The 21,853-nt window shown below is 37.7% G+C and overlaps 1 protein-coding gene across 1 annotated transcript; it reads right to left on the bottom strand.

Annotated features, from left to right (window-relative positions):
- Positions 1-46: 46 nt before the first annotated feature.
- LOC143701563 (uncharacterized) lies at positions 47-16,198 on the bottom strand. The gene is made up of 9 exons (XM_077194938.1): positions 15,992-16,198; positions 13,842-13,900; positions 12,929-12,949; positions 12,494-12,769; positions 11,604-11,906; positions 10,562-10,849; positions 10,272-10,450; positions 4,849-4,941; positions 47-4,118 (listed from the first exon to the last, which is right to left on the bottom strand). The coding sequence occupies exons 2-9, from the start codon at positions 13,885-13,887 to the stop codon at positions 3,729-3,731; spliced, it is 1,596 nt and encodes a 531-aa protein (XP_077051053.1). The 5' UTR covers positions 13,888-13,900; positions 15,992-16,198; the 3' UTR covers positions 47-3,728.
- Between the last annotated feature and the right edge of the window lie 5,655 nt (positions 16,199-21,853).

Raw genomic sequence — 21,853 nt, forward strand, 5'->3', positions numbered from 1 at the left:
AATAGTGGTGATTATGCATTATAGAAAAAACAAACAGACAAGAACATCAACCATGAGTTTTTATTTTATTTTCATCTTTCATTCACAAGGGGAAAAAAAGGTTGAACTAAAGTTGTGCTTGAAGTCAAACTATGAAGCCACATGTAATACTAAATTAACAAAGCAGCCAAAAAAAATTTTCTGCACCATACTTTGTACATGACTGTGAAGTATTGTTAATATTCATGGTTCTATGGAAGTCAGTTATTTGCCTTTTATCTGGCTTAAAGCAAATACATCCGTGTGAGTTTCAATGCTCATCCGAAAGAGGAAAATTGCTATAATGATCACAATCACAACTTTTCCAAGACAGCTGCAGATGAATAAAGCACTTTGAGAAACCCATCTCCTGTCCTGAGAACTCTTGCATGTAAGCTGACAAAAGATCAATTTACCAATGAAATCAGCATAAGTCGATGAAGAAAGCACACACTCCTGAGCTCGTTTGATAATGTGATGCCAGCATCTGTGTAAACCGCTGATCAAACCTGAGCACACTTACAGGATGGACTTGTATTGCTATGGTTCCTTTACCCAAAAATATTGACAAGTCTTTTTACCAGTCACTTTTCACTGCGATAAGTGCAAACTCTTAATTTGATTTATCCAGCTCAAACTACTCGGGGTCAAAGTTCAATTCACCAAACGCAAAAGCTAATTTCAACATATTTAAAAGCAACGACCTTTGTAAATCTGACTCGCACTGAACTTCGAGAGGTGAATGCAATTGTTCAAGTATAATCAACTGTTTATACACCTGCTTATTCTGACTAAATGCTAGTTTATCAGAAAAATGATTTCGGACTTATAAGAAACCAGCGAACGGGTTTTGATTCTATTGTGCTCAGTTATGCCTGAGGATTGGAAATGAGTGCACCACTCAAAAACTGTTTTCTCTTCATGACTGTATTGCATAATCCTACATTTGACATCCATTATTTGCAAACATTGAAAACAATTTCATATTAGCTACTAAAATAACATTGACATTAAGAATACTTCTCATCAGAGGCAAAGTAATGCAATGAAATCTTCTTTCTAGCAGGCAACCTCTAGTTTAGCATGCTTCTGTGATGCTTTTAATTGTGTATATAGACTATATCTATGACATCAGCGCATATATGAAGAGACTATAATTAATAAATAGCAATAATAATATAGTCTCAGTGAAATATATCTTGAGTTTTGCATTATAAAAATCATTCTCAAGTGCAAAGATAAAAAGCAGTCAAAGCATTTTGTTTCTAATTCAGTAAAGCATGAAAGTGATAAAGGTTTCCTGTTTTTTGACCTTGAAAAGTCTTATTTTAAGGGAAATGCATGAGCATCCAGCAATCATTGGATTGAAAGAGTATTGATCATTGACATGCAATATATCTATGTACAGAAGTGTGTGTGTGTGTGTGTGTGTGTGTGTGTGTGTGTGTGTGTGTGTGCGTGCGTGCGTTCTCATTCAGGAAACATGAGCGGAACATATGTGTGTAAATCAAGAATAAATACATTCTTACATAAAATGTTCCACTGAATTGAGTATAAACATTACTGCAAAATTGGTTTTATGGACAATTTACAAATAAATCTGCTCTGCTCATGTTTGATAAATGAGGCCCAATGCTTTCACACTAATATTGCATCATAAGGCCTAATAACTGCACATTCAGTCCTGTGACATAAGAACAAACTGTAACAATACAATTTCTGAAGCGAAGGCGATTTAAAAGAAGGCTTGCTAGTCAAAAATCTAGGGCTTGATCATGAAATATATCTAATAAGTATCAATGCAATATATAAAACTTTTTTTTTTCACCTTTCATACAATGCGTTAAAATTACAATCTATACCTGTTCTGAATGCAGTTACTAAATCGAAGCAAAAAGGGATCCCTTTCATTTGTAATTTAACCATGTTTTTTCCATATTTTTTTTTGCAAACCACTGTATTTACATTAGTTCAAATTTAATTCACATCTTTGCAAGGATTTAGCCTTAATTGTGCTTTTTCGACACCCTGTGTTTTTGTTGTTGTTGCCAGTTTCCCTCTGTGTCATTCAGACATCAAACCATGAGGTAGCACTAGCAACCAACAGACTAAGCCCCGCCCCATGATGCAAGACTCCACCCACCAGCTACAGCTCATTTTAATATTGCATTATCATTTACCTGTATAAACACATTGATCCAGTAGAATCAAGTAGTGTTAACCTAAAAATCAAGTGCTGTGAGAAGAATAATGAAGAATATAAACCTTTAAAGTTTTCAAAAGGGGGTTTTCGCAGCAATGACCACCAATTTGGGTTTCCCAAGAACCTTTCAGTAAACAGTTCTACATGGAACCATTAAAACCAATAAAGATAAGAGTGTATGGTATGAAGAAGGTTCAGATAGCTTTGCAAATAAGGTATTTGCAATTATTAAATCTGAAGTATGTGATAATTGTGTTTGAAGAGGACCTATTAGTCTTTTTTACTTTTTTTGTTTTTTTTTAGCTTTTTTAGCATGTTGCTGTTTGAGCACGAGAAAGGTCTGCAAGTTACAAATCACAAAGTCACTCCTAAGGGACTTTAAGCAAAATAGTAATGTTTATGTTACAGCTAGATGTGTTCTATGCCGATTCAAGTGTACTGACAGAAATGCTTTAAACACAAACCTACATTATAAAACCATATTAGATGTTATGAATATACATTTTCCTGTACTCAGTTCCCCCCACACTTTCAAGTTCAAGCAAGTTCATTGCTTCTTATTGCGAATCATTCTTCATGAATAGATGTCAAATGTATGTGATTCTCAAGCAAATTTCTGCAAGTCTTACAAAGCTCAAAGCAGCTAAAATATATTCAAATGAGTGGGAAAAAGAGATCACGGGAAAGGCCCAGGCTGTGGAGAAAGCCCAGCGGAGTCAGCATCTGAAACTGCTGAGACGAGCCGTTTCTTCAGCGGAGTTCCTCTGAACCACAGCTGATCCTATTTACAGTGTTAAGCCCCCGTATCAGATACCTGTCATCCATGCGGACCTGATTCATCAAGGTGTTTGGTTTACCGTTGGCAGGGATTATCAGCACAGCACTTCAAAGCCGGAGGTGAACGCAGACGGTCAAAAAGGGAGCATTCACACCAGGAGAAGCGCTGGGAAAGTGTGTTTGCCGGTGAGATGCATTCCGGTTGGTCTTGAAATGAACTTTATAAGTGACTCAAAAAATATTCTTTTGGCATTTTGTAGATGACCTGCTTGAAAAATGTGCGAGTAAGATACCCATTTACAATCCACTTCAGGTGTTGCTTGAAGTGTCCATGGAGTTTCAAGAAGTTTGACACTCTCGTAAAAGTTCTAGATAGTGGCATGGCTAAATAAAGTTAAAGAAAAGTATCGTCAAGACTCACAAGTGATGTGTTTTTTTTCTTCTTCACATGCACTACATGGCCACACTAATCTAGCACTTGGCTTTAAACTAGTCAAGAACTCCTCAGTAATTCAAATGCATGCATAGTGCAGGACCGTTTCTGTTCTTCAAAGTTTCTTTTTTAATATTTTTTTTTGTGAGTGCGGTCTTCTCTTGGATTCTTCTTCTCTTTTTGCTTCTTCAACAAGCGAGATGTAATTTTAGAAGTATGAGATGTTGAGATGTTGCGAATGGAAAGTGGCCGCACTGGTGTAATAGATGTTGGTTTGTGTAACTTAATTTACAGTGCTCAGGTTGTGGTTCCATTAGTTGGATCCAACGTAGTGGCTTTCTCAGAATGCGCATCCAACTCATTCACCATTTCCCCAGGCGTGGTTGCGCCGATCAGGTCGCCATCTATCTGAGCCCCAGATTTGGGCGGGACGACAGGGCTGGCGCTCAGAATGGAATCGGGGGTGCGAGTGGCGCTATGGTCGCCCTCAAAAATGGTCAGGGGGACGCCAGCGAGAGTGCCAGGCTCAAGGAGGAGCTTGTGAGAGGTGAGATTGTCGGGGACGTCTGTGTCACTGTCCAGAGGAAGCGCAGACGAGGTGAACTCCACGCCTGAGTCGTTCATATCCAAGAAGTTTTTGTCAGATTGGAGGGCCTGGTACTGACCTGGTTTTGATACCTCAAGACCCTAAGAGTGAAGTTAAAAGAGAACCGCAGAACTGTGAGATGAATGTCTGAACTAGTCAAATAGTCATAGAAAAAAAAACAAGAAAAAGTTCTTCAAAAATGAAAACTCTGTCATTTTTTTATTTTTATGTTGATGTTAATTTAATTTAATTGAATTTAATACAATTTTTTGGTCTAAACTATGAGCAGTTGTACAAGCTGCATAACAATTCTTTAAATATTTCAAATACTCTGGTCCATGGAAACATTGTCATTATTTTAGTAATATTTTTATACTATTATAGTTTTATTAATGTTCTGAACTATATTTTATTTTGATAATTTCAGTTTTACTTTTAGTTAACTAAAAGTAATTTTGTTATGTGCTTTTGTAATTTTTATTAGATTTTTTTCTTCTTAAATATTACTATTCCGACTTCATTTGTTTTTATTTCAATTTTAGTTTTTATTCATTTCCAGATAGTAATTGAGAAATTAGTAGTAATGGCAAGGCAACATTTCTAATTTTCATTTAGTTTAAGTTCTTCTAATATTTATATTTTACTTTACAAATTTAAAAAAAATCTTTTTTATAGTTTAAGATTAATTAATTAAGATTAATTTTAGTTAACAATAATAATCTTGATGAGGGTGAGCAAATGATGACAGAATTAACATTTTTAGGTGAACTATCCCTTTAAGATCATGTTGGCGAAAAAACAAACTTTAAAAAAAATAAAAAAATACCCTACTTTGATCTCAACTTCTGTGCTCTCAGTGTTGTTCTCCCATGTGGACTGCCCAATGGACTCCTCTGTGAATCTAGTATAAACTTCATGAACCACCTGAAAAACATATATACACATGTCAAAAATAATCATACTGTGCTGTTGGTGATCCCACAATCATATCAAAATCATAGCAAGGGCTTTTTCACACTAGAGCTTGTGGTTCGAACCAGAGTCCATTAAAGGTTTGGTTTGTTGGGTGTGAAAGCTAGTTTTGAACTTGTTCTTTCTACTTGAAAATGGGAGTATGATGGACGATTTATGTGGAGTATGTTAGACATTTTTGCAGAAGTGAACTGCTATTGATATAGTGAAGTGAATTGTCACTTTCTGACAGTCCAAAAAGTGGCCCAATTTACCTGCATCTTATAATGAATCAGTCATTCCTGTTTGCCTGTAGGAATTGCCTCTGGCAAGTATCTTGCATTCTTTGCTTCTCTTGCCATGACAGGCGCAAGTGACGTTAAAATCTGCTAGTGAAAATCAAAGGGACTAAAATATGAATACAACAATAAATATTGAATTTTGCTTTCCATTTTGGCTCCTTCTCCTGAGCTGTTATCTAGCTAGAGTGGCACACAGCTGCTGTCTGTGATCACATTGAGCTGGTGATGCAAACGGATCACAGTTTGGAGCAAAATAATGCAATGCTGTGTGAAGGCAGGGGTGGGGGGGTGGAAATAAATTCAGGTTCAGACCAACCAAATCACACCAAGTGTGAAAACAGCCTGAGAAATCAGCAGATCCAGAATAAATATTCTGCACACACATTAGGGTTGTTGGAAATAGAATATACTGTATACTGTAACATTGTGAAAACTGGATGAAGCAAAGGGCAAATATATCTGAATAATTTCAAACACATACTTGTTTAAAGCACAACAACTCTCCTGTATTTGGCCCTTTACAGTGTCACAAAATATATACAGTATGAGCATATTGTAAAAACCCTGAGGCACAATAACCCATAATTTGAGGGTGAACACAATGATGTCACAGACAAACACATAGACAACATGAATTTCACGAGGCTGGCAAATGATTAATTGCTGGAGTCTACTAACTATATTCAGAATAGCATACTAGCATACTATTACTCTTTCTGCAGTATGCAGTATTTTGTATATTGTGTGCAGAATGCTTGCCATGGTAAGGGCCAATAGCAGTGTGAAATTTGATATCAAGTAAAAGAGGGAAATGTTATGAATGAAACGGTTTCAATAGCAACAGCCTAACGAAAAGAATAGTCACCTAATGAAGAGTTTGCAACCAATGGCAAATTAAATGAACGCATTGACAGCCAAATGTTTTTTTACAGACATATCAAAATTACACAGGCAACACAGCATACATTACCTTGACAGGAACTGTTGTTCAAAGGGTAGAACAAAATCTGGCTTATCTGGTTACACAACATACGTCTTAATTAAGTGTCTAAAATATTAATGCAGTAAACCGAACACCACAAAGGAATCGTTTGCAAAGTAGTTGCATTTAGAAGTCAAGACCATTATGGGAATGACTGAACACGTGAAACGGATGAGGTTTGGTGAACAACACGCAATTTAACCTGATTCAACTTTCAGTTTAAAATAAACAAATAAAATGCAAGTTTGAAATCAAGCTTGTAATTGAGAGTTGTCGCGCAACAAATATTTTCCCACATTTTCCCACCTAGAATCCAACCAGGAGTATAACCGCGGATAAACGACGGATTTAAGCGCGCTTGTGAAAATGAAAATTACGTCATTGTGGCAAGTCTAGTGTGAAGTAGGCAAATTTTCATTTCCTTAGCTCAATATTTGATTGGTCTAGCAAACATTTTTAAAGTCCCCCTGTGGTGAAAATCAAGTTTTTAATGTTGTTTATACGCTTGTCTATGTGGTGTTTTTAATTTGCAGTAAGACAAACCAAGTCAACATCATTGGGTGTAGAGTTACATTCAAGCTATTTTAAGGCATGAAGACATTTTTTTCACAGGTAAAAACGTTTACATATGTCATTTTGGTGATCACAGATGAGTTTTAAAGGCCCTTGCACACTGAGTCCGAAATTTTCATATGCGTTTTTCGTATTAGTGATTCGGGGGCTCTGAATTGTCAAAACACCATTCAAAGATTCAAACTGCTTGCTAAAAAAAAACCTGATCCGATTTTTTTTTTATGACGGACGAAAGTTTCGGAGGCAGTGTGCAAACGTGATTGACATAAAGTGAGGTCGTATTTATTTATTTTTTACGTGTGAAAATTTCATACGCGAATTTCGAACTCAGTGTGCAAGGGCCTTAAGAGATAAAAGTAGTGACTACAGGAGGACTTTAAACAAAATGTGACTAAAAATGCAAAGTAAACGTTTTTATTTATCGCTATTTCATGAGGTCAGTAGTGACCAGTAGTATGCTACATTGTTTTTACGCGTCACATAAATATGGAGTTTAAATGTAAAATAAAATGTAAAAAGTATATACTTTGTAGTATGCAGTATGATAGTATTCTATTCTGAGCATAGCCTTATTTCTGTTCTGTATCTAATTTGCAAAGCTAAAAACATGAAACGTGAGAGGAAAAATGGTTAACAATTACAAAATCTGCAACAATGTCCCCAGTAATTCAATATGAACAGGACATCATTAAAATTTTAAGTGACTCCATTAATCACTGCCAACCATAAGTACACACTCACACAGCAGCATATAAACAGAAGTCAGCACACATATACACACATACACATAGATTCATATTTACCTCTCCATATATATTGCATATGTGCATGTGTGTTTAAGCACGGCAGAAGCTTTAACACACAGGTGTATGTACCTTTATACCTATTTATATTAAGAGTTCAAATTAGGATCAGTGCAATACACCTGAAGTTACTCATCTCAGGAGATCTGAGAGGAAAAAGAAGGGAATAATGGACAGGTACACAGTCACTACGAGTGACAGAAAGGCTTTTGGGACTCATATTGCGCTACCACAACACCAATACAGATTCATCAACTTAGCAATATAAGAAAATACGACACCGGAACGCAAAGCTCTCTCACCCAGCAGGGACTCCGTCAGATGATCCTTTAGGGGGGAGAAATGGAGTGTTAAGCTAACCACCACAAAACCTCTTGCAAATAAATGTGTTTGGGAGAAATACACACATTCAATCTCACTTTACACTCCACAGAAAAACAGCCAGATTATATTTGTATTGACTGATGGGTGATAATAGATAAGACTGGCAAGATTGGATTGCCTTGTTGTTGGAAAAGGGATGAATTTGCAAGGCTTCTATTGGCTTGAAACTAAAGGAGATGTTTTCTTAAAGCTACAACAACATGCTACAGGAGGTTTTGTCTCATGCGGTAAAAAGCTAACTACAAATTACTCAGTATTAGTCAAAATGATTAAAAATAATCATATAAAAATCATAAATAATTCAATCAGAATGAACTGAAAAAATGAACAAAGACAAGAGAAGAGACTTACATAAACACAGACACGTATTTTTGTTCAATCACATTTGCTGAAACTGATTTAATCATCATTATATATTGTATAATCCAAACTACAGTAACATTTAAAAAAAAGGTTGGGGTCGGTAAGACTTTTTAATGTTTTTGAAAGTCGTCACTTATGCTGACCAAGGCTGCATTTACTTGATACAGTAAAAACAGTAATATTGTGAAATATTAAAATAACTGTGTGGCGAGCAGGACGAGGTGATTGATGATGACGCAGCGGTCACGTATCTCTCACGGAGGAGCGGAAGCATAATAGGAGGAGCAATGACAGTGGAGGACGAGAGGTTTAGGTGGCTAGCCAGCTATGTTTCAGTTTAGTGTGTGCCAACCCTGGGTTTTAGGCACCATGAAAGTGGTTTGGCTTTTAACAGTGTTCATCGCCATAGTAACTTACGCTCCACGGCTAACCTGGTCCGGGGCAATGTTATGTTCCAGGTAAGAGATCTCAAACCGAAATTGGACCAATCAGCTGTGAGCAAAGGATAAAGTCACTCCTCCTGTTTCTACTCCAAATTAAAAGTCACTACATAGCAAATGATTTTTAAAGACAAAATCGTCTGGCTTTTAGTAACACTTATTTAGAATGAAAGTTTTGTATGATTTAGATGTTACTTATGTAATTATTAATCGATCACACGTACAATTTTAGTTTATCAATTATTTTTACGCACAGTTTAAAGGAATAAATATGTAAAGGTAATATAAATATGCTTTAGAATCAATAGATTAAGCTATAAAATGACTACATGTGACCTTAAAAGTTCAATTCTCTCAATACCTTTATCAACTGTATAAACTAACTTCACAACTTTTACTAGCACTTATATAGCAAGACTTTTTCTTTTAGTTGTCCTCTTTCATAGACAGCTATTTTCTTCTTACTGTGTAAATTTGTTTAAATTCTTAATATTTTTTTTCATCTCGAAATATTCTGCAGAAGAGAGAAGTGAATCGCGCTGCTTCTCTTCCGAGAAATGAATCTCAGTTTCACTCTTTCTCAGCATGTGATTGGCTGTTCGCTACTGATGTCACACCTGAACTCCTAAACTCAGGATCAAAGCCTGAGTTGACAGAGAAAGTTGATAATCAGCATCATGGTACTAACAAAGCCTGGTTGGACTGGTTTGGTTTTGTCAACTCAAAACTAATCCCGTAACCCGGAGTTTGTTCAACTACCATTATGGTACAGGCCCCAGGCCTAGACTATTTTATTTGCTGTTTTGTTTTATTATGTGTGGCGGCAGTCGACCGTGAGGGACTGGCGACGTTTTTGTATTTGTTTATTTATTAAAGTCTTTAAATGTTTGCCAGTTCCCGCCTCCTTCTTCCCACAACATCTAACCTCGTTATAAATTGCTTTCTATTTTAATATATATTTGGAAAGTATTTTATTTCTGTGATGGCAAAGCAGAATTTTTAGTAGCCGTTACTCCAGTCTTTAGTCCCCCATTATAATTCTAATATGCTGATTTGTTTCTCAATATACAATATATTTCTACTCGTTAATATCAATGCTGAAAACGGTTGTGCTTCTTAATATTTCCGTGGAAATGGATACATTTTTTCAGGATTCTCTGATGAATAAAAAGAACTTGAAGCATTTATCTGAATTAGATTTTTGTAACAATGTCTTTACTTTCACTTTTGATATATTTAATGCATACTTGCTGAATAAAGGTATTCATTTTTTATTTTTTTATTTTTTTTAAAAAATGAACGCCCTCAAGCTATTGAACAGAGTGTTTTGCAACCTTTAATATACTGTCCAAATGTAGAGGAGCAGCATCCAACATATATGTGTTTTTATTGAATTGTGTTTAAAGTAAGTCAATTTTATTTTACATCTGGGGTGTTTAAAGTTGATTGGTTTTACCTGTCTGAAAGCATCACCGTCGCCCTTGCCCGCCTGCTGAGCGATTAGGGAGAGCTTACGTGCTCTATCTGCCCGGCGGTGAACGTTGATCAGACAGGACAGCAGACACACCAACAGCAGGAACGCCAGCAGAGACAGCAAGGAGATGATCGCCAAATAGAGTTGTGGCAGCTTATAGGCTGTTATTGGAGAGGAGAGGATCATGGGTACAGGAAATAGACCTCAATTTGTTAGTTATTAAAATCCGATCCAAACACAATTAACAGTACGTTCTCAACTTCTCTACTCACGCTCCACGTTAAGGTAGACGTCAGCTATACGGAAGCCTGAGAAGTCCATCACTCGAAAGACACCCATGTCACTGACTTTGACCTTCTTCAAGTAGAATACGGATCCTTCCACGGACGCTCGACCATCAAAAACAGACTCAACAGACGACATCAGCTCTCCCTGGTCCATGATGAGTCGTTCTTTGTGGTCAGAGTCTGGGATATAGACCATTTTGACTTTGGCGTGGTCCACGTGAAGCCTGATCTTTAAGGTTTCACCATAATTCAAGTGCTCAAAGATCTGATGATCTGTGAAATGGAAAAAAACAATGATAGCTCAGACTCAAAATTTTTACTGGACATACAGATATTGAATCTTGAATTCAATATTAATGCACAAAATTTCTATGTACCTGAAAACAGCTCAGAATATAATCAGAATTATCTGATTAATAATAATAATAATAAAAATATTATTGGCAATAATAAATGTAATTAAAGTAAATAAATAAAAGTATAAGTAAATAAATGTTTTTTACTAAATATTTAATAACTTTTTTTTAACATTGATGTCCTTTATCACCTCGTGCCAAAGAACAACCATTATCTATGTTAAAATAATAATAATTGTCGCAAAAGTGACAAAATATGTTATTCCTTCTATGACCGTTGTTTTACTTTCATTTGTAAGACTCAAGTGATATTTAGATTAGAGCAAAAATAGCATGTCAAAACTAACATCACCATCTTTGTGCTAGTATGGCCTTTCTGTATATTCAGCTTTGTTTTTAGATTTGATTTTGGATTTATCCTGCCAAAAACTGTTTTAAGAATAAGCTGCAATGTGGACCAAAATGAATACTGATAGTCTAAAGTCTGAGTCTTTTGTGCTGACATGTCCTATTTTTTGCTCCTTTATTCTCTCTTTCCTTAAATTCCTCTTATACTTCCCTCTTTGTATTTTTACACCTTTTTAAGGCTTTGACACATGTAAGGCTTTGTCTTTTATCAAGCGCTGAAACTGTCTCCTCATATAATGCTCACACAAACATTAATTTTGCACCTTTCACGTTGAGGCAGGCCCTCAGTCTGACTTTTTCATCCCTGTCCACGATGGTGTAGCTGCCCTCATCGGCCCCTGTAACCAGCTGGAGGTTGATCCTCTTCTCGTCCACGTTGAGGCGTTTCTCGTACTGTTCCGTGTGCGAGCTGGTCTGGTTGAGGAGAATCACAGGTGGTTCCTCTGTGGTCTGGTTAACTGGAGTCAGAGCTCCAGGCCTGAACTCAAGGGTGTATGGACCAATCGCAGGGTTGATCGGGATATGATACGTGTCTCCATATTTCACCACAGTCTCTAGTGCACAGTCTAGAAGAACAACAGAACTGAAATACATCAACACACCTATGAGGACAGTCTTTTTGACTACACAATGTAATTTAAAAAAAAAAAAGTAAGTATATATAGATATATACAGTCTTATAGATAAGACTGGAGTAAAGATGCTGAAAATTCAGCTTTGATCACACAAATAAATTACATTTTCTTTATAGAAAATGTAATTTATTTGTGTGATCAAAGCTGAATTTTCAGCATCATTACTCCAGTCTTCAGTGTCACATGATCCTTCAGAAATCATTCTAATTAGGAAATCATGATACGGTACAATTCTAAGATTTGGGGTCAGTTATCTTTTCATTACATTTATCAAAGGTGATGGTAAAGATATGTTATAATATTACAAAGGTTTTCTATTTCAAACAAATGCTGGTCTTTTGGACTTTCTATTCATCAAAGAATCCTGAAAAAAGTAACACGCAGCAATTACTGTTTATACATGTAGTGACCATAGCTTTTCATCATTTAAAAAAGCATTTTGCTTATTAAATCCTTTTCTGTCATCTATCAAATAACCAACAGAGGAAGAACTTATTTAGTGGTACTATAACTTTTACCTCTAACAACGAGAATGATTCGTCTGACATCAGCTGGGGCTGCAGAATTCTTCACCACGTACGTGCCCTCATCCTCCTCTCCCACATCCTCCAGGATCAGATGGCTGATGCGGACGTTCAGTTTGGCTCTTTGATCCAGAATTGTCCCGTTCCGCAGGAGAACCCGCTCTAACACCGGCTCTACCCTCGGCTTGAACAACACCTCTGATGTGTCTAAAGCCGACACGGGAATATGAACATCCTCTCCAAAGAAAGCAGTGCGGTGTTCATCTTTAGCTGCATAGTGACAAGAAAGACTTAAAGTCAGACAACATAATACACTTAACTAAAAGAAAATTGAGAAACATATACTAAAAACCAAATTTATATATAGGAGATAGAGGATCGGCCCTTAGAAAGTTGCTTTGTAGCCTATAATAATCTCAGAATCATTACCTTTAATGGTTGATGACCAAGCTGAAAAAAAGAGAAAGAAAATAGGTAAATACAAGTATAGTCAAGGCAGACAAGCCATTTCTATTCCAAATATCTAAGTGTTGTCTTAATTTATGCTACAATAAACTCAAATCCTCTTGGATTCATTCAGGAAAAAGTACCATTTTACCATCTTTTTCACTCATTGATACCATTTTGGTTTCATTTTAGTTAATGCAGGTGTTTAATAATTGCTCATTTCGAACTGCTCATAGAATTAAAAGAAAACAGTACATCCTATTAAATGATCTAAACTGTTCAGAATGCCACTGGCAATATGAGAGTATATCTTTGCTCAGGTGACAGATCAAATTTCTATTAGATCAAATTTAGCTTATCTACAGTATAACTGCTGCAAAATAGTAATGAATTTGACCTTATGCTCTCAACAACTAAATCAATTTGGACTTGGAAATCAGCAGTTATGAAGGAGAGTAACAAGGAGACAAAGTCGTGTCTCTCTCTTTATGTGTATGTATAACTTAAATATTAGCAAAATCTTAAAACCCTGACTGACAAACTACATTTAAAGCAATTCACTCCTAACTCAAGACAAAACAAAAAACCACTGGCCTGAATATACAGGCTCTAAAATGATATGCTTTTTTGCTGACGATAAAAATACACCTATCTGAGAAAAGAGTTTCCCTTCTCTGCAGCACGAACAATATGAAAGGACTATTAGGAATGCTGCCATGTCAAACCGCCAACTGTGCACTTTCAGTCCAGCATCTTATGATAAATTACGCTGCAAATGTTGCCCTTGTGAAATAAAGCCATTGTAAATTAAAAGCTAAGCCTGGTATTTGTTGTAGCAACATTTATTTTTATACTTCCTTCAGAAATGTGTTCTAAAGAGGTTTTCAATAATTACCTGAGCACAGGAGGGTGCTAATGACTGCCACGCACGTGATGATCATTTTGGCTGGATATCTGTGTAAATAAATGCAACTGTGAAACAACATAAACAAGCGAAACTTATTTCCAGCAAGATATGGGAAGAAATAACAATTAATGATACCTAATATGGCATATAAAATATACAATTTTCACTTAATTTGATAAATATGTTGTTCACTGAATTAGAATGGTGTCTCAAGCTATGCATTTAAAATGAAAACCGAATTTTCAATTATTTTCAAAAAAGGATTTCATAAATTTGTGATGCTACAAGATAAGACCAAAGAGGCTTTAAAGAGATTCTTGTCGTAGTCTAATAGCACTATCTAACTAAACGCATGAATCATTAATGCTAACTGAATTCACTCTTGTACATCAAAAGAGACCACTATTACTTTTATGTCAAACTCGCAGCATGTCAGTGTCTCTTTAAGACAGATTGTAGATCTAACTAAGGGAGGAGATTGGTTGGCTGTCTCTTTGTAATGGACACTGGCCACATTGCCATGACATCCAGTTTCTGACAGAGTATATATTGTACTTGTCCAGACTGAAAGCAGCTGACAGAGCCACTTCTTCCAAAAGCCCAAATCGGTCTCTATCTCTCCCTAAGATTTAAGGTTTACCTTTTATAGCCTAGCCCTAGACAATCATTCTTAACCAATAGGTTGAGCCTATGGTAGCCTAATTATTTTCAGTAGGCTAATAAAAAGTGTTCACTTTCCTACACCATTTTTTTTCCACTATCATATTTATTGTGGAAAAATAGGGTTCAAAATTGTGAGAGCGAAAAAGAAAAATACAATCTTCTTTGTTCTAGTCCAAAGTAGGCCTACTCTTTGGCCTCGTATTATTGAATCAGAACTGAGCGCCTCAGCGTGAAAACGAACTGCATCTGCTCCACTTCCACTTGATTAACAATCGATTTCAGAACACCGCATTTTTAGAATAAATCTGTTTGGTTTTTAAGTGCACTTTACGCCAATTTCTAGTTCTTAATAGCGTACGATATAACTTGAATGGAGTGAGGAGACGCTATGACTGACAGGTCATGTTTCAGCGCGTGCCTTTTAAATCGCTGACTCAGTGAGATTGTTCAGATGCTTGTGACTGTACTAATATTAAACGACCAATAGTTATCTTTCATACTGGATTTCCTTCTGTATAAAGACGAAAGTCGGTGTCGCTTTGAAATGGTTAGGCTACACAGCTTATATCCGTGGTTTTCAGTCGTGAGGGAACGTTGCGCTTCAGCCGCCTTTTCCCCCATTCCGTATTAACCACACGGGCCCGCTGATGCGACATGGGTGTGTCACAGTCTTCTGCTGGACCTGTCCCATCAAAAGGATTCTGAGGACCCCATTTAACCAGAAATATTTTCGTTTTCTTATGCATACAGCCTAAGCTTAAACAAAGCAGGTTATGCACAGAAATGAGAACGCACGATGAAACATGCCGATCACGGCTATTGCCTTATTTAGCGAGATGATGAACAGAGTTTAAAATAGGCTAACGTAACGTCTGCCCGTTCTATTATATAAAAGAACTGGTGCGTCGCGAAAAATTGTAACGCTCAGCGGCGTGGCGATAATAAAGTCAATAGCTTCAGTATCCACTAGCCTTTGACAGCATGTCATGGGTAGACAGTATATGTCCCATTCAAGAGGAAGCTGGATCAATCGACAATGAACTATCAATATTTTCTCGTGTTACCAATACGGCCACTTCAACTGACAGGCGCTACAACCAAGGTGCTTAATTATATAAGAATTTATTTTGATACAAAAGAGCAATATAAATATGTCGCTATAAACCTAAAAACTGCGCATAAATAGGCTACAACATTCTAATAATTATGCCAAAAAGGTTTTACGTGCCATAGTTCTGTATTTAGCCTATTATTACGAGGCTATTAAAATGAAAGAAAAAAATATGTCCCGATGCGAACCGTTTCTTGTTTGATAGTATCAATAGAAACGCCCTAAATCATTTGTTGTCATCACTGCATCTTATAATAAAGTTATAAAGCAGTAAACGACAAAACGGCATAATTTGACCCTATTATTTATGTTGCCGTATGTGAAAGCATCGTTCTTAAATATGATAAAGAAGTGGTGTAATTACCTTTGTAGGCTATATGAAATCCAAATCGGCAAAAGGATTGGTACGCTTTGTGAAAAAAAATATGGTTTAAAAGGATGGTTTTCGTCCTCCTATTTCCCAACCCTTCTTTATCGCCCCCAATCTGCCAAAGAAAGACACTTCTGTTTTAACAAATCGGCGTTATCTGGAAGACTTCGGCTGATTTCGTTTTAGAGGCAATTTAAGCTCGGCTTTGCTCGGATGCTGTCGTTCATTTCCGGAAAATCACTCTCTACCAAAGCAATTACGTTTACATAAAGCCTAATATATAAGTGTAAATCTGTGCAGCTCTTGGCAAAATTAATTTAACAACTGTTATCTCAATTCAATTAAAATAGCTTTATTAGCTTTACTATAATTAATGCAATATTGCCAAGGTTTGAAGTATTTGCACACACAAGAAAAGTCTTCCTGTATAGGAAATGCAATGATGGCTAAATGGTGCCTTATATTCACAGGCTTATACTGTATCTGTATCAAAATAATGTATGATCACAATAGTTAATGAACAATATTGTGTGTGTGTGTGTGTGAGAGAGAAAAACAAAGAAAGAGGAAATCTTTTCATTTCTTTTCTTATTCCAAATCCCTGTATATAATAACAGCACTCCAAACCAATGCAGTCTTTGGGCTCCTGCTCTGCTCACTGCTAAGAGCTGAAGTAGCTTCTGTAAAATATGACCTGTCAGCATCTTACATTAAAGAACCACTCAATGATTTCATCTTCTCTAGATCTGAAGAGGAATTAGAAGAGACGGGGAGGGGAAGGAGGACAAAAAGGCTATAGGCCTAGCTATTATGTGCATAAGTTCTAATGCACAGGAATAATAATAAATAATAGATATTTTTTACAAGTTTCTAGATAGATAGATAGCACGCTGGAAGAATACATTGTTTCTGGATTTCTACAATGAGGCACACTGGGATGATGATACCCTTGAACAGAATGGACAACATTCATGGACAGATCGACCCTTTGCAGAGTTTGTGGAGTTTGCCTTATGGGTTTTGGATCCTCCCTCACCATGGAAGTTGCAGAGGATGACGACAATCAACTCCGACTCCCCAGGACTTTCAACACTTTTCAAGCAGCCATCCCCTTGTCCACTCCAGATGGGCTTGTCGTCCCATCCGGGAGAGTCCCGGATAGCAAGAGAAAACCTCTGCCACAGACCTGATGATGACGCCCGGGGCCGCCACAGAACCGGAGCCTGAGTCCCCTCCAACCACGGAGTCAGAGCCAACCAGAGTTCGTCATGGAGCCAGTTGCCATATCCGTCCCTAGGTTAGTGCATATCGCCAGGCCCAACACGGACATAGTGCCGTTCGAACATTTCAACCCAGGGCCAGATGAGGATCACTTGCTGGCTTAACAATTTTACAGAGGAGCAAACACCCACTCTCTCATCCACCCTCAAACTCTCTCCACCTGCTTAAGCTAGCTATGATTCTGGATGACCCACTCCCGCCCAGGACCATTCCCACCCTGTTTTTCCTGGATTCTATGCTCCTGCAAGCTCTTTGGCTCCGCATTGCAGCTCCTTCACCACCAGCACGGCTCTATGAAGCAGATCCACGGACTTCCAGACCTCCGGCTGTGCCTTAGCCTCCACTCCTTCAGCTCCACCGGGTTCCTCCTTCCCTCCGGTTCTGCTTTGGTCCTTCCTCCATCCGGTTTCTCCCCGTTCAGCCAAGCCCCCGCCTTTACTTGAGCCGACGATGTCACCTCGGCCCTCCAGGCCTAAGATGTCGTCCTCACAGTTTCGCTTGGGTCTCATCCTGTTCCACTGCCGTCAGTCGGTGCTTCGCCTAGAAAGACCATCAGAATCATTTCACCTGTCAAAACACCTTTTGCGTACCAATATTTCACCTGCATTACTCAATGCGAAAAGAGTTTTAAAGTGAAAGAAAATCTTAAACGTCACATAAGAATTCACACTGAGAGAAGCTTTTCATCTGCTCTCAGTGAAGAAAGACTTTCACGCGACCAGGAAATCTTGAGCATCACATGAGAATTCACACTGGGAAAAAGCCTTTCATCAGCTTTCAGTGTGGAAAGTTTCAGTTTCACGCAACAAGGAAGCCTAAAAGTCACAAGAGAATTCACACTGGAGAGAATGATTGTCACTGTCATGTTTTTCCAATGCTGTATAACCTTTTGTGTGCAAAGAATAACATGCTTCATGCGCAAGGCTAACCCACCCCTAATCCTAACCCCTCCCCCACAACTAATCCTAAACCTACCAATGCTGGGGAGGGAAGGGAGTAATAATTTGGCAGGGATCGAAATTTGGCACAAAACCGTCCGAATGACAACTTTAATGGCAACTAGCAGCTGCTAAACAGAAAGGCAGTGTGAGCATAGGCGTAATTTGCGGGTGGGACAGGTGGGACATGTCCCCACCACTTTTTGCCAGGGTCGATTGTGTCCCCACCACTTTTGAAACATCTTGGCACGGATGTACCAATACAAATAAATAAAAACATCTCCAGTTAACTCTAGTAGAGTATTCATTTCGTTCGTTTGTTAAATAAGAGGCGATCTGAAATGTGTTGTTTTTGAAATCAAGTGACCAAAGTGCTCGTTGTCCCTGCTCTGTGTTGCCAACTATTTTCAAAGGAAAGTAGCTAACAATGTCGCTAGATGACTTCATCGCGTTGTACTTGCGTTCTGCCTGCCTAATGTGTTTTCACACTAAATTCATGGTTACATTCTGTATTTTAATATAATATAATATAGCCAAATGTCCTATAAAGCTGTTCACATGACCTGTATTAATTTTGTCAGACAATAGAACATGTAGCTATGATATAGTAAATGACAATTTTTTTTTATATGTGTAAAATTATCTGAATTGAGAGAGTTCGGGAACTGGGTGAATGAAATAATAATAAGCACAAGAAAAGAAAGGAAAATAAAATGGTCAAACGAAACTCTAAATATAAAACAAAAGAGAAGCAGATAAGTGACAAGTCCATGAAAAAAAAAACTGCCGCGCGTTCAACACATGAATGTGCTGCTGCTCGTCACAGCCATTTACTGAACAAGGTAGACGAAGTTAGAGAGAGTGACGGCAGGGAGAAAGCAAGACCTCGCACTCGCAGAACAGTACTGGCAACATCTGGAGGTTACTGGGGTTTGTCTAAAAAGTCGCTAGATTTGTCGCTACTAGTTCCTTTTTTTTTAAATGTCGCTAAAGGGGTCTGAAAAGTCGTTAAAAACTGTTGGCAACACTGAAGGCGCGGACACAGTGTTCTGAGTTGACTCAAGCAGTCTTAAAGCCCCGTTCACACTACGAGTAACTTTGTCGCTGCATCTCGCCAGTGGCTGGCGATGAGGTCGCTAGTGGGCGTTCCCACTACTGGTTGCCTTTATGAATGACATCCAATGACAGCGAATCAGTTTTCTTGCCACTCCACTCCTATTGGTTATCGCTCCCGAAAGTTGCTCTTCGTTTGCATAAAGTTAAACAGATCTCAACTTTGTCGCGTCGCCACACACGCCCCATCCGGTCGCCAACGGTCGCTGTTGCGCATGTTGCCGGAAATCGCCTGCTCCCCATTGAAATGAATGGCATCGTGTTGCTTTGTCGCTTGTAGTGTGAACAAGCGACAAAGTGTGAATGTGTGAATGCCCCTTTAAAATAAATAAATTCAAACTACCTTGCCATTGGAGTAACCCCAGAGTGCAGGCTGGACGATGGGCGGTGCGACACGTGTTGCTCCGCCCACACCCGATTTTATTGGTTTATAATACAGCAATCTTTTATTGGCATAGACGCTTGAGGCATGAGCATGCGCATTCCTTTATGTACGAATGGTACGAGTTTATGAATGATCTACGACCCTGTTTGGCCATACTATATTAAGTGATAACCATGGCGATTTCAGTAACGATCAGTTGGATAATGTTTTGATGAACTTACGAATCAAGGTAGATGAAGTTACTGTCAAAATGTATTCGTATAGCGCTCAATTCACATCGTTTCAAAACAGCTTTACAAAAAGTCATATTGTAAGCTTTAATATTAAGCAGTTTTATGGCTTGGGGATATCACAAAATATATTGCTGATAAATGATACACTGTTTGAGATTTAGCCTAGCGATAGGCTACTATATTAATTTACCCTGCAGATAAGTCAGTGTCACTTTTATTGGGCAATGAGCATGACTGCATGAAATTACTGACATATAAGGAGAGATTAGGCTATTTATATTCCTACCAGAGAATGTCTAATATGGGGAGAAGTTTCACTGGCAGTAAACTTCCGGGTTCTGAAATGGTTGCAGTTCCACTCTGGCTCCATATGAAGACCCTCACAGGACGAGTGCAGAATGAATGGAGGTCTATGGAGCTATACCCCTAAACATCCACTTTTCTCAGGATATAATTTTTTGTCTAGTAATTTTAATGTTGTTTTCGAAAGGAGATGCAAAGAAATTACAGATTACTGGGTGTTAGATTTTTTAGTGTCACTTGCTTTAAAAAGTCTTTTAAAATGGCAATGACGTTATACACATCGTACGACCAGAGAACTGCTTTACGGCAATCCTTCAGTCACTTTGGTGCTTTCGCGCTCTGCACTTTCTTTTCTCTCGAGGCATCGACAACACCGCTGACACAGGTAAATACACGCGCTAGAAGGGTTTTGTTTTGTTGTTTTAAAAGACCACGCCGAAAATACTTCGGATGCCACGATGCCATCAAGCGGTATCTCTGGTCGTAATCAGTCCTTCACTGACCAATCAAAGTCCATTAGCAGAATGCTAGCGTGTGATGGGCAACCACAACTCAACCTGTAAAAATTGAATGTGAACTATGCCTTTTTTTTTTTTTTGTTGTTGTTGTTGTTGTTGTTGTCTTCATTGTTCATATTTTGTTATTATTTGTATGTTACCTTTTCTGCAATAAAAAAAAACTCAACCTGTAAGAAATCGAAAAGGCATAAGTACTTGTTCATTCAAATTTGGACCTGCTATAACCCATGTTGAACTTGTAAAATCTACATTCAAATCAGATTTCTCAACGGCAATCGGGTGAAAGAGACAAATTTAGCCGTCTAGCCCCATAGACTCCCATTCATTTTGCACTCGGACGATCGCCCCCCAGTGGAACTCTGGTGGAACTACAACCAAAATTCGGTACAGGAGTGGCCAGACGGCTTTGTGCCTACTTTATATGCTGATTTAGACAATATTTTTCCGTATGTCATGCAGGGCGCCGTAATTTCGTTTATGCTTCTTCGTTGTTCTATTTAGATCAGTGAATAAACACAAACTCGGGATGACAATCATAATTATGACAAATTATGATATTCTATTTCAGTAAAACTTCGGATAAATCCGAAAATGTGTTTTATTTTACAGACAATAAGAGACAATAGTAGAAAGACAATAATAAGCTACCAAATAGCATACAAGCCCTGGCCATTGGTTTTTGTGCGTACAATGGGAATGAAATCCGTTCAGCGCTGCAATGTGAAAATTGTTTTTTTTTTTATTATTTTTTTTTTTTACTAAAACAGATGTTATTATGTCGATCTATAGCAAATATTATAATGTATGTGCTCAAGAGCGTATTTAAGCAAGCCAGTACATGTTCATATCACTTTCTCTGCTGGGTAATTTATTAATTGTATTATATTATAATTGCATAGATTTACACCAGTGGGTTTTTTAATGGTTATGCAGCTAGCCTATGTGAGTGTTAATATTTGAAACAATTTTTATCCCGTAGGCCGTAGTCTACATATACGATGATTAAAACATGAACACGCAATTCATAAGAACTGCTCTAATTAGGTCTCACCGTGAGATGGCGCCAGTAAGTCTGTGTGACTCTT

Source organism: Siphateles boraxobius, unplaced genomic scaffold (assembly GCF_051911475.1).
Source record: "Siphateles boraxobius isolate OS27281-9 unplaced genomic scaffold, OSU_SipBor_1 33, whole genome shotgun sequence".
In the NCBI taxonomy this organism is placed as follows: domain Eukaryota; kingdom Metazoa; phylum Chordata; class Actinopteri; order Cypriniformes; family Leuciscidae; genus Siphateles; species Siphateles boraxobius.

What these genes read in the sequence shown, in the direction of transcription:
- LOC143701563 (XM_077194938.1), bottom strand. Translation starts at nt 13,887, where the DNA reads ATGATCATCACGTGCGTGGCAGTCATTAGCACCCTCCTGTGCTCAG. An exon ending in TAGCACCCTCCTGTGCTCAG is followed by an intron (nt 12,950 to 13,841) that starts GTAATTATTGAA and finishes TCTTTTTTTCAG; the next exon opens with CTTGGTCATCAACCATTAAA. An exon ending in GGCCTGCCTCAACGTGAAAG is followed by an intron (nt 10,850 to 11,603) that starts GTGCAAAATTAA and finishes TCCATTTCACAG; the next exon opens with ATCATCAGATCTTTGAGCAC.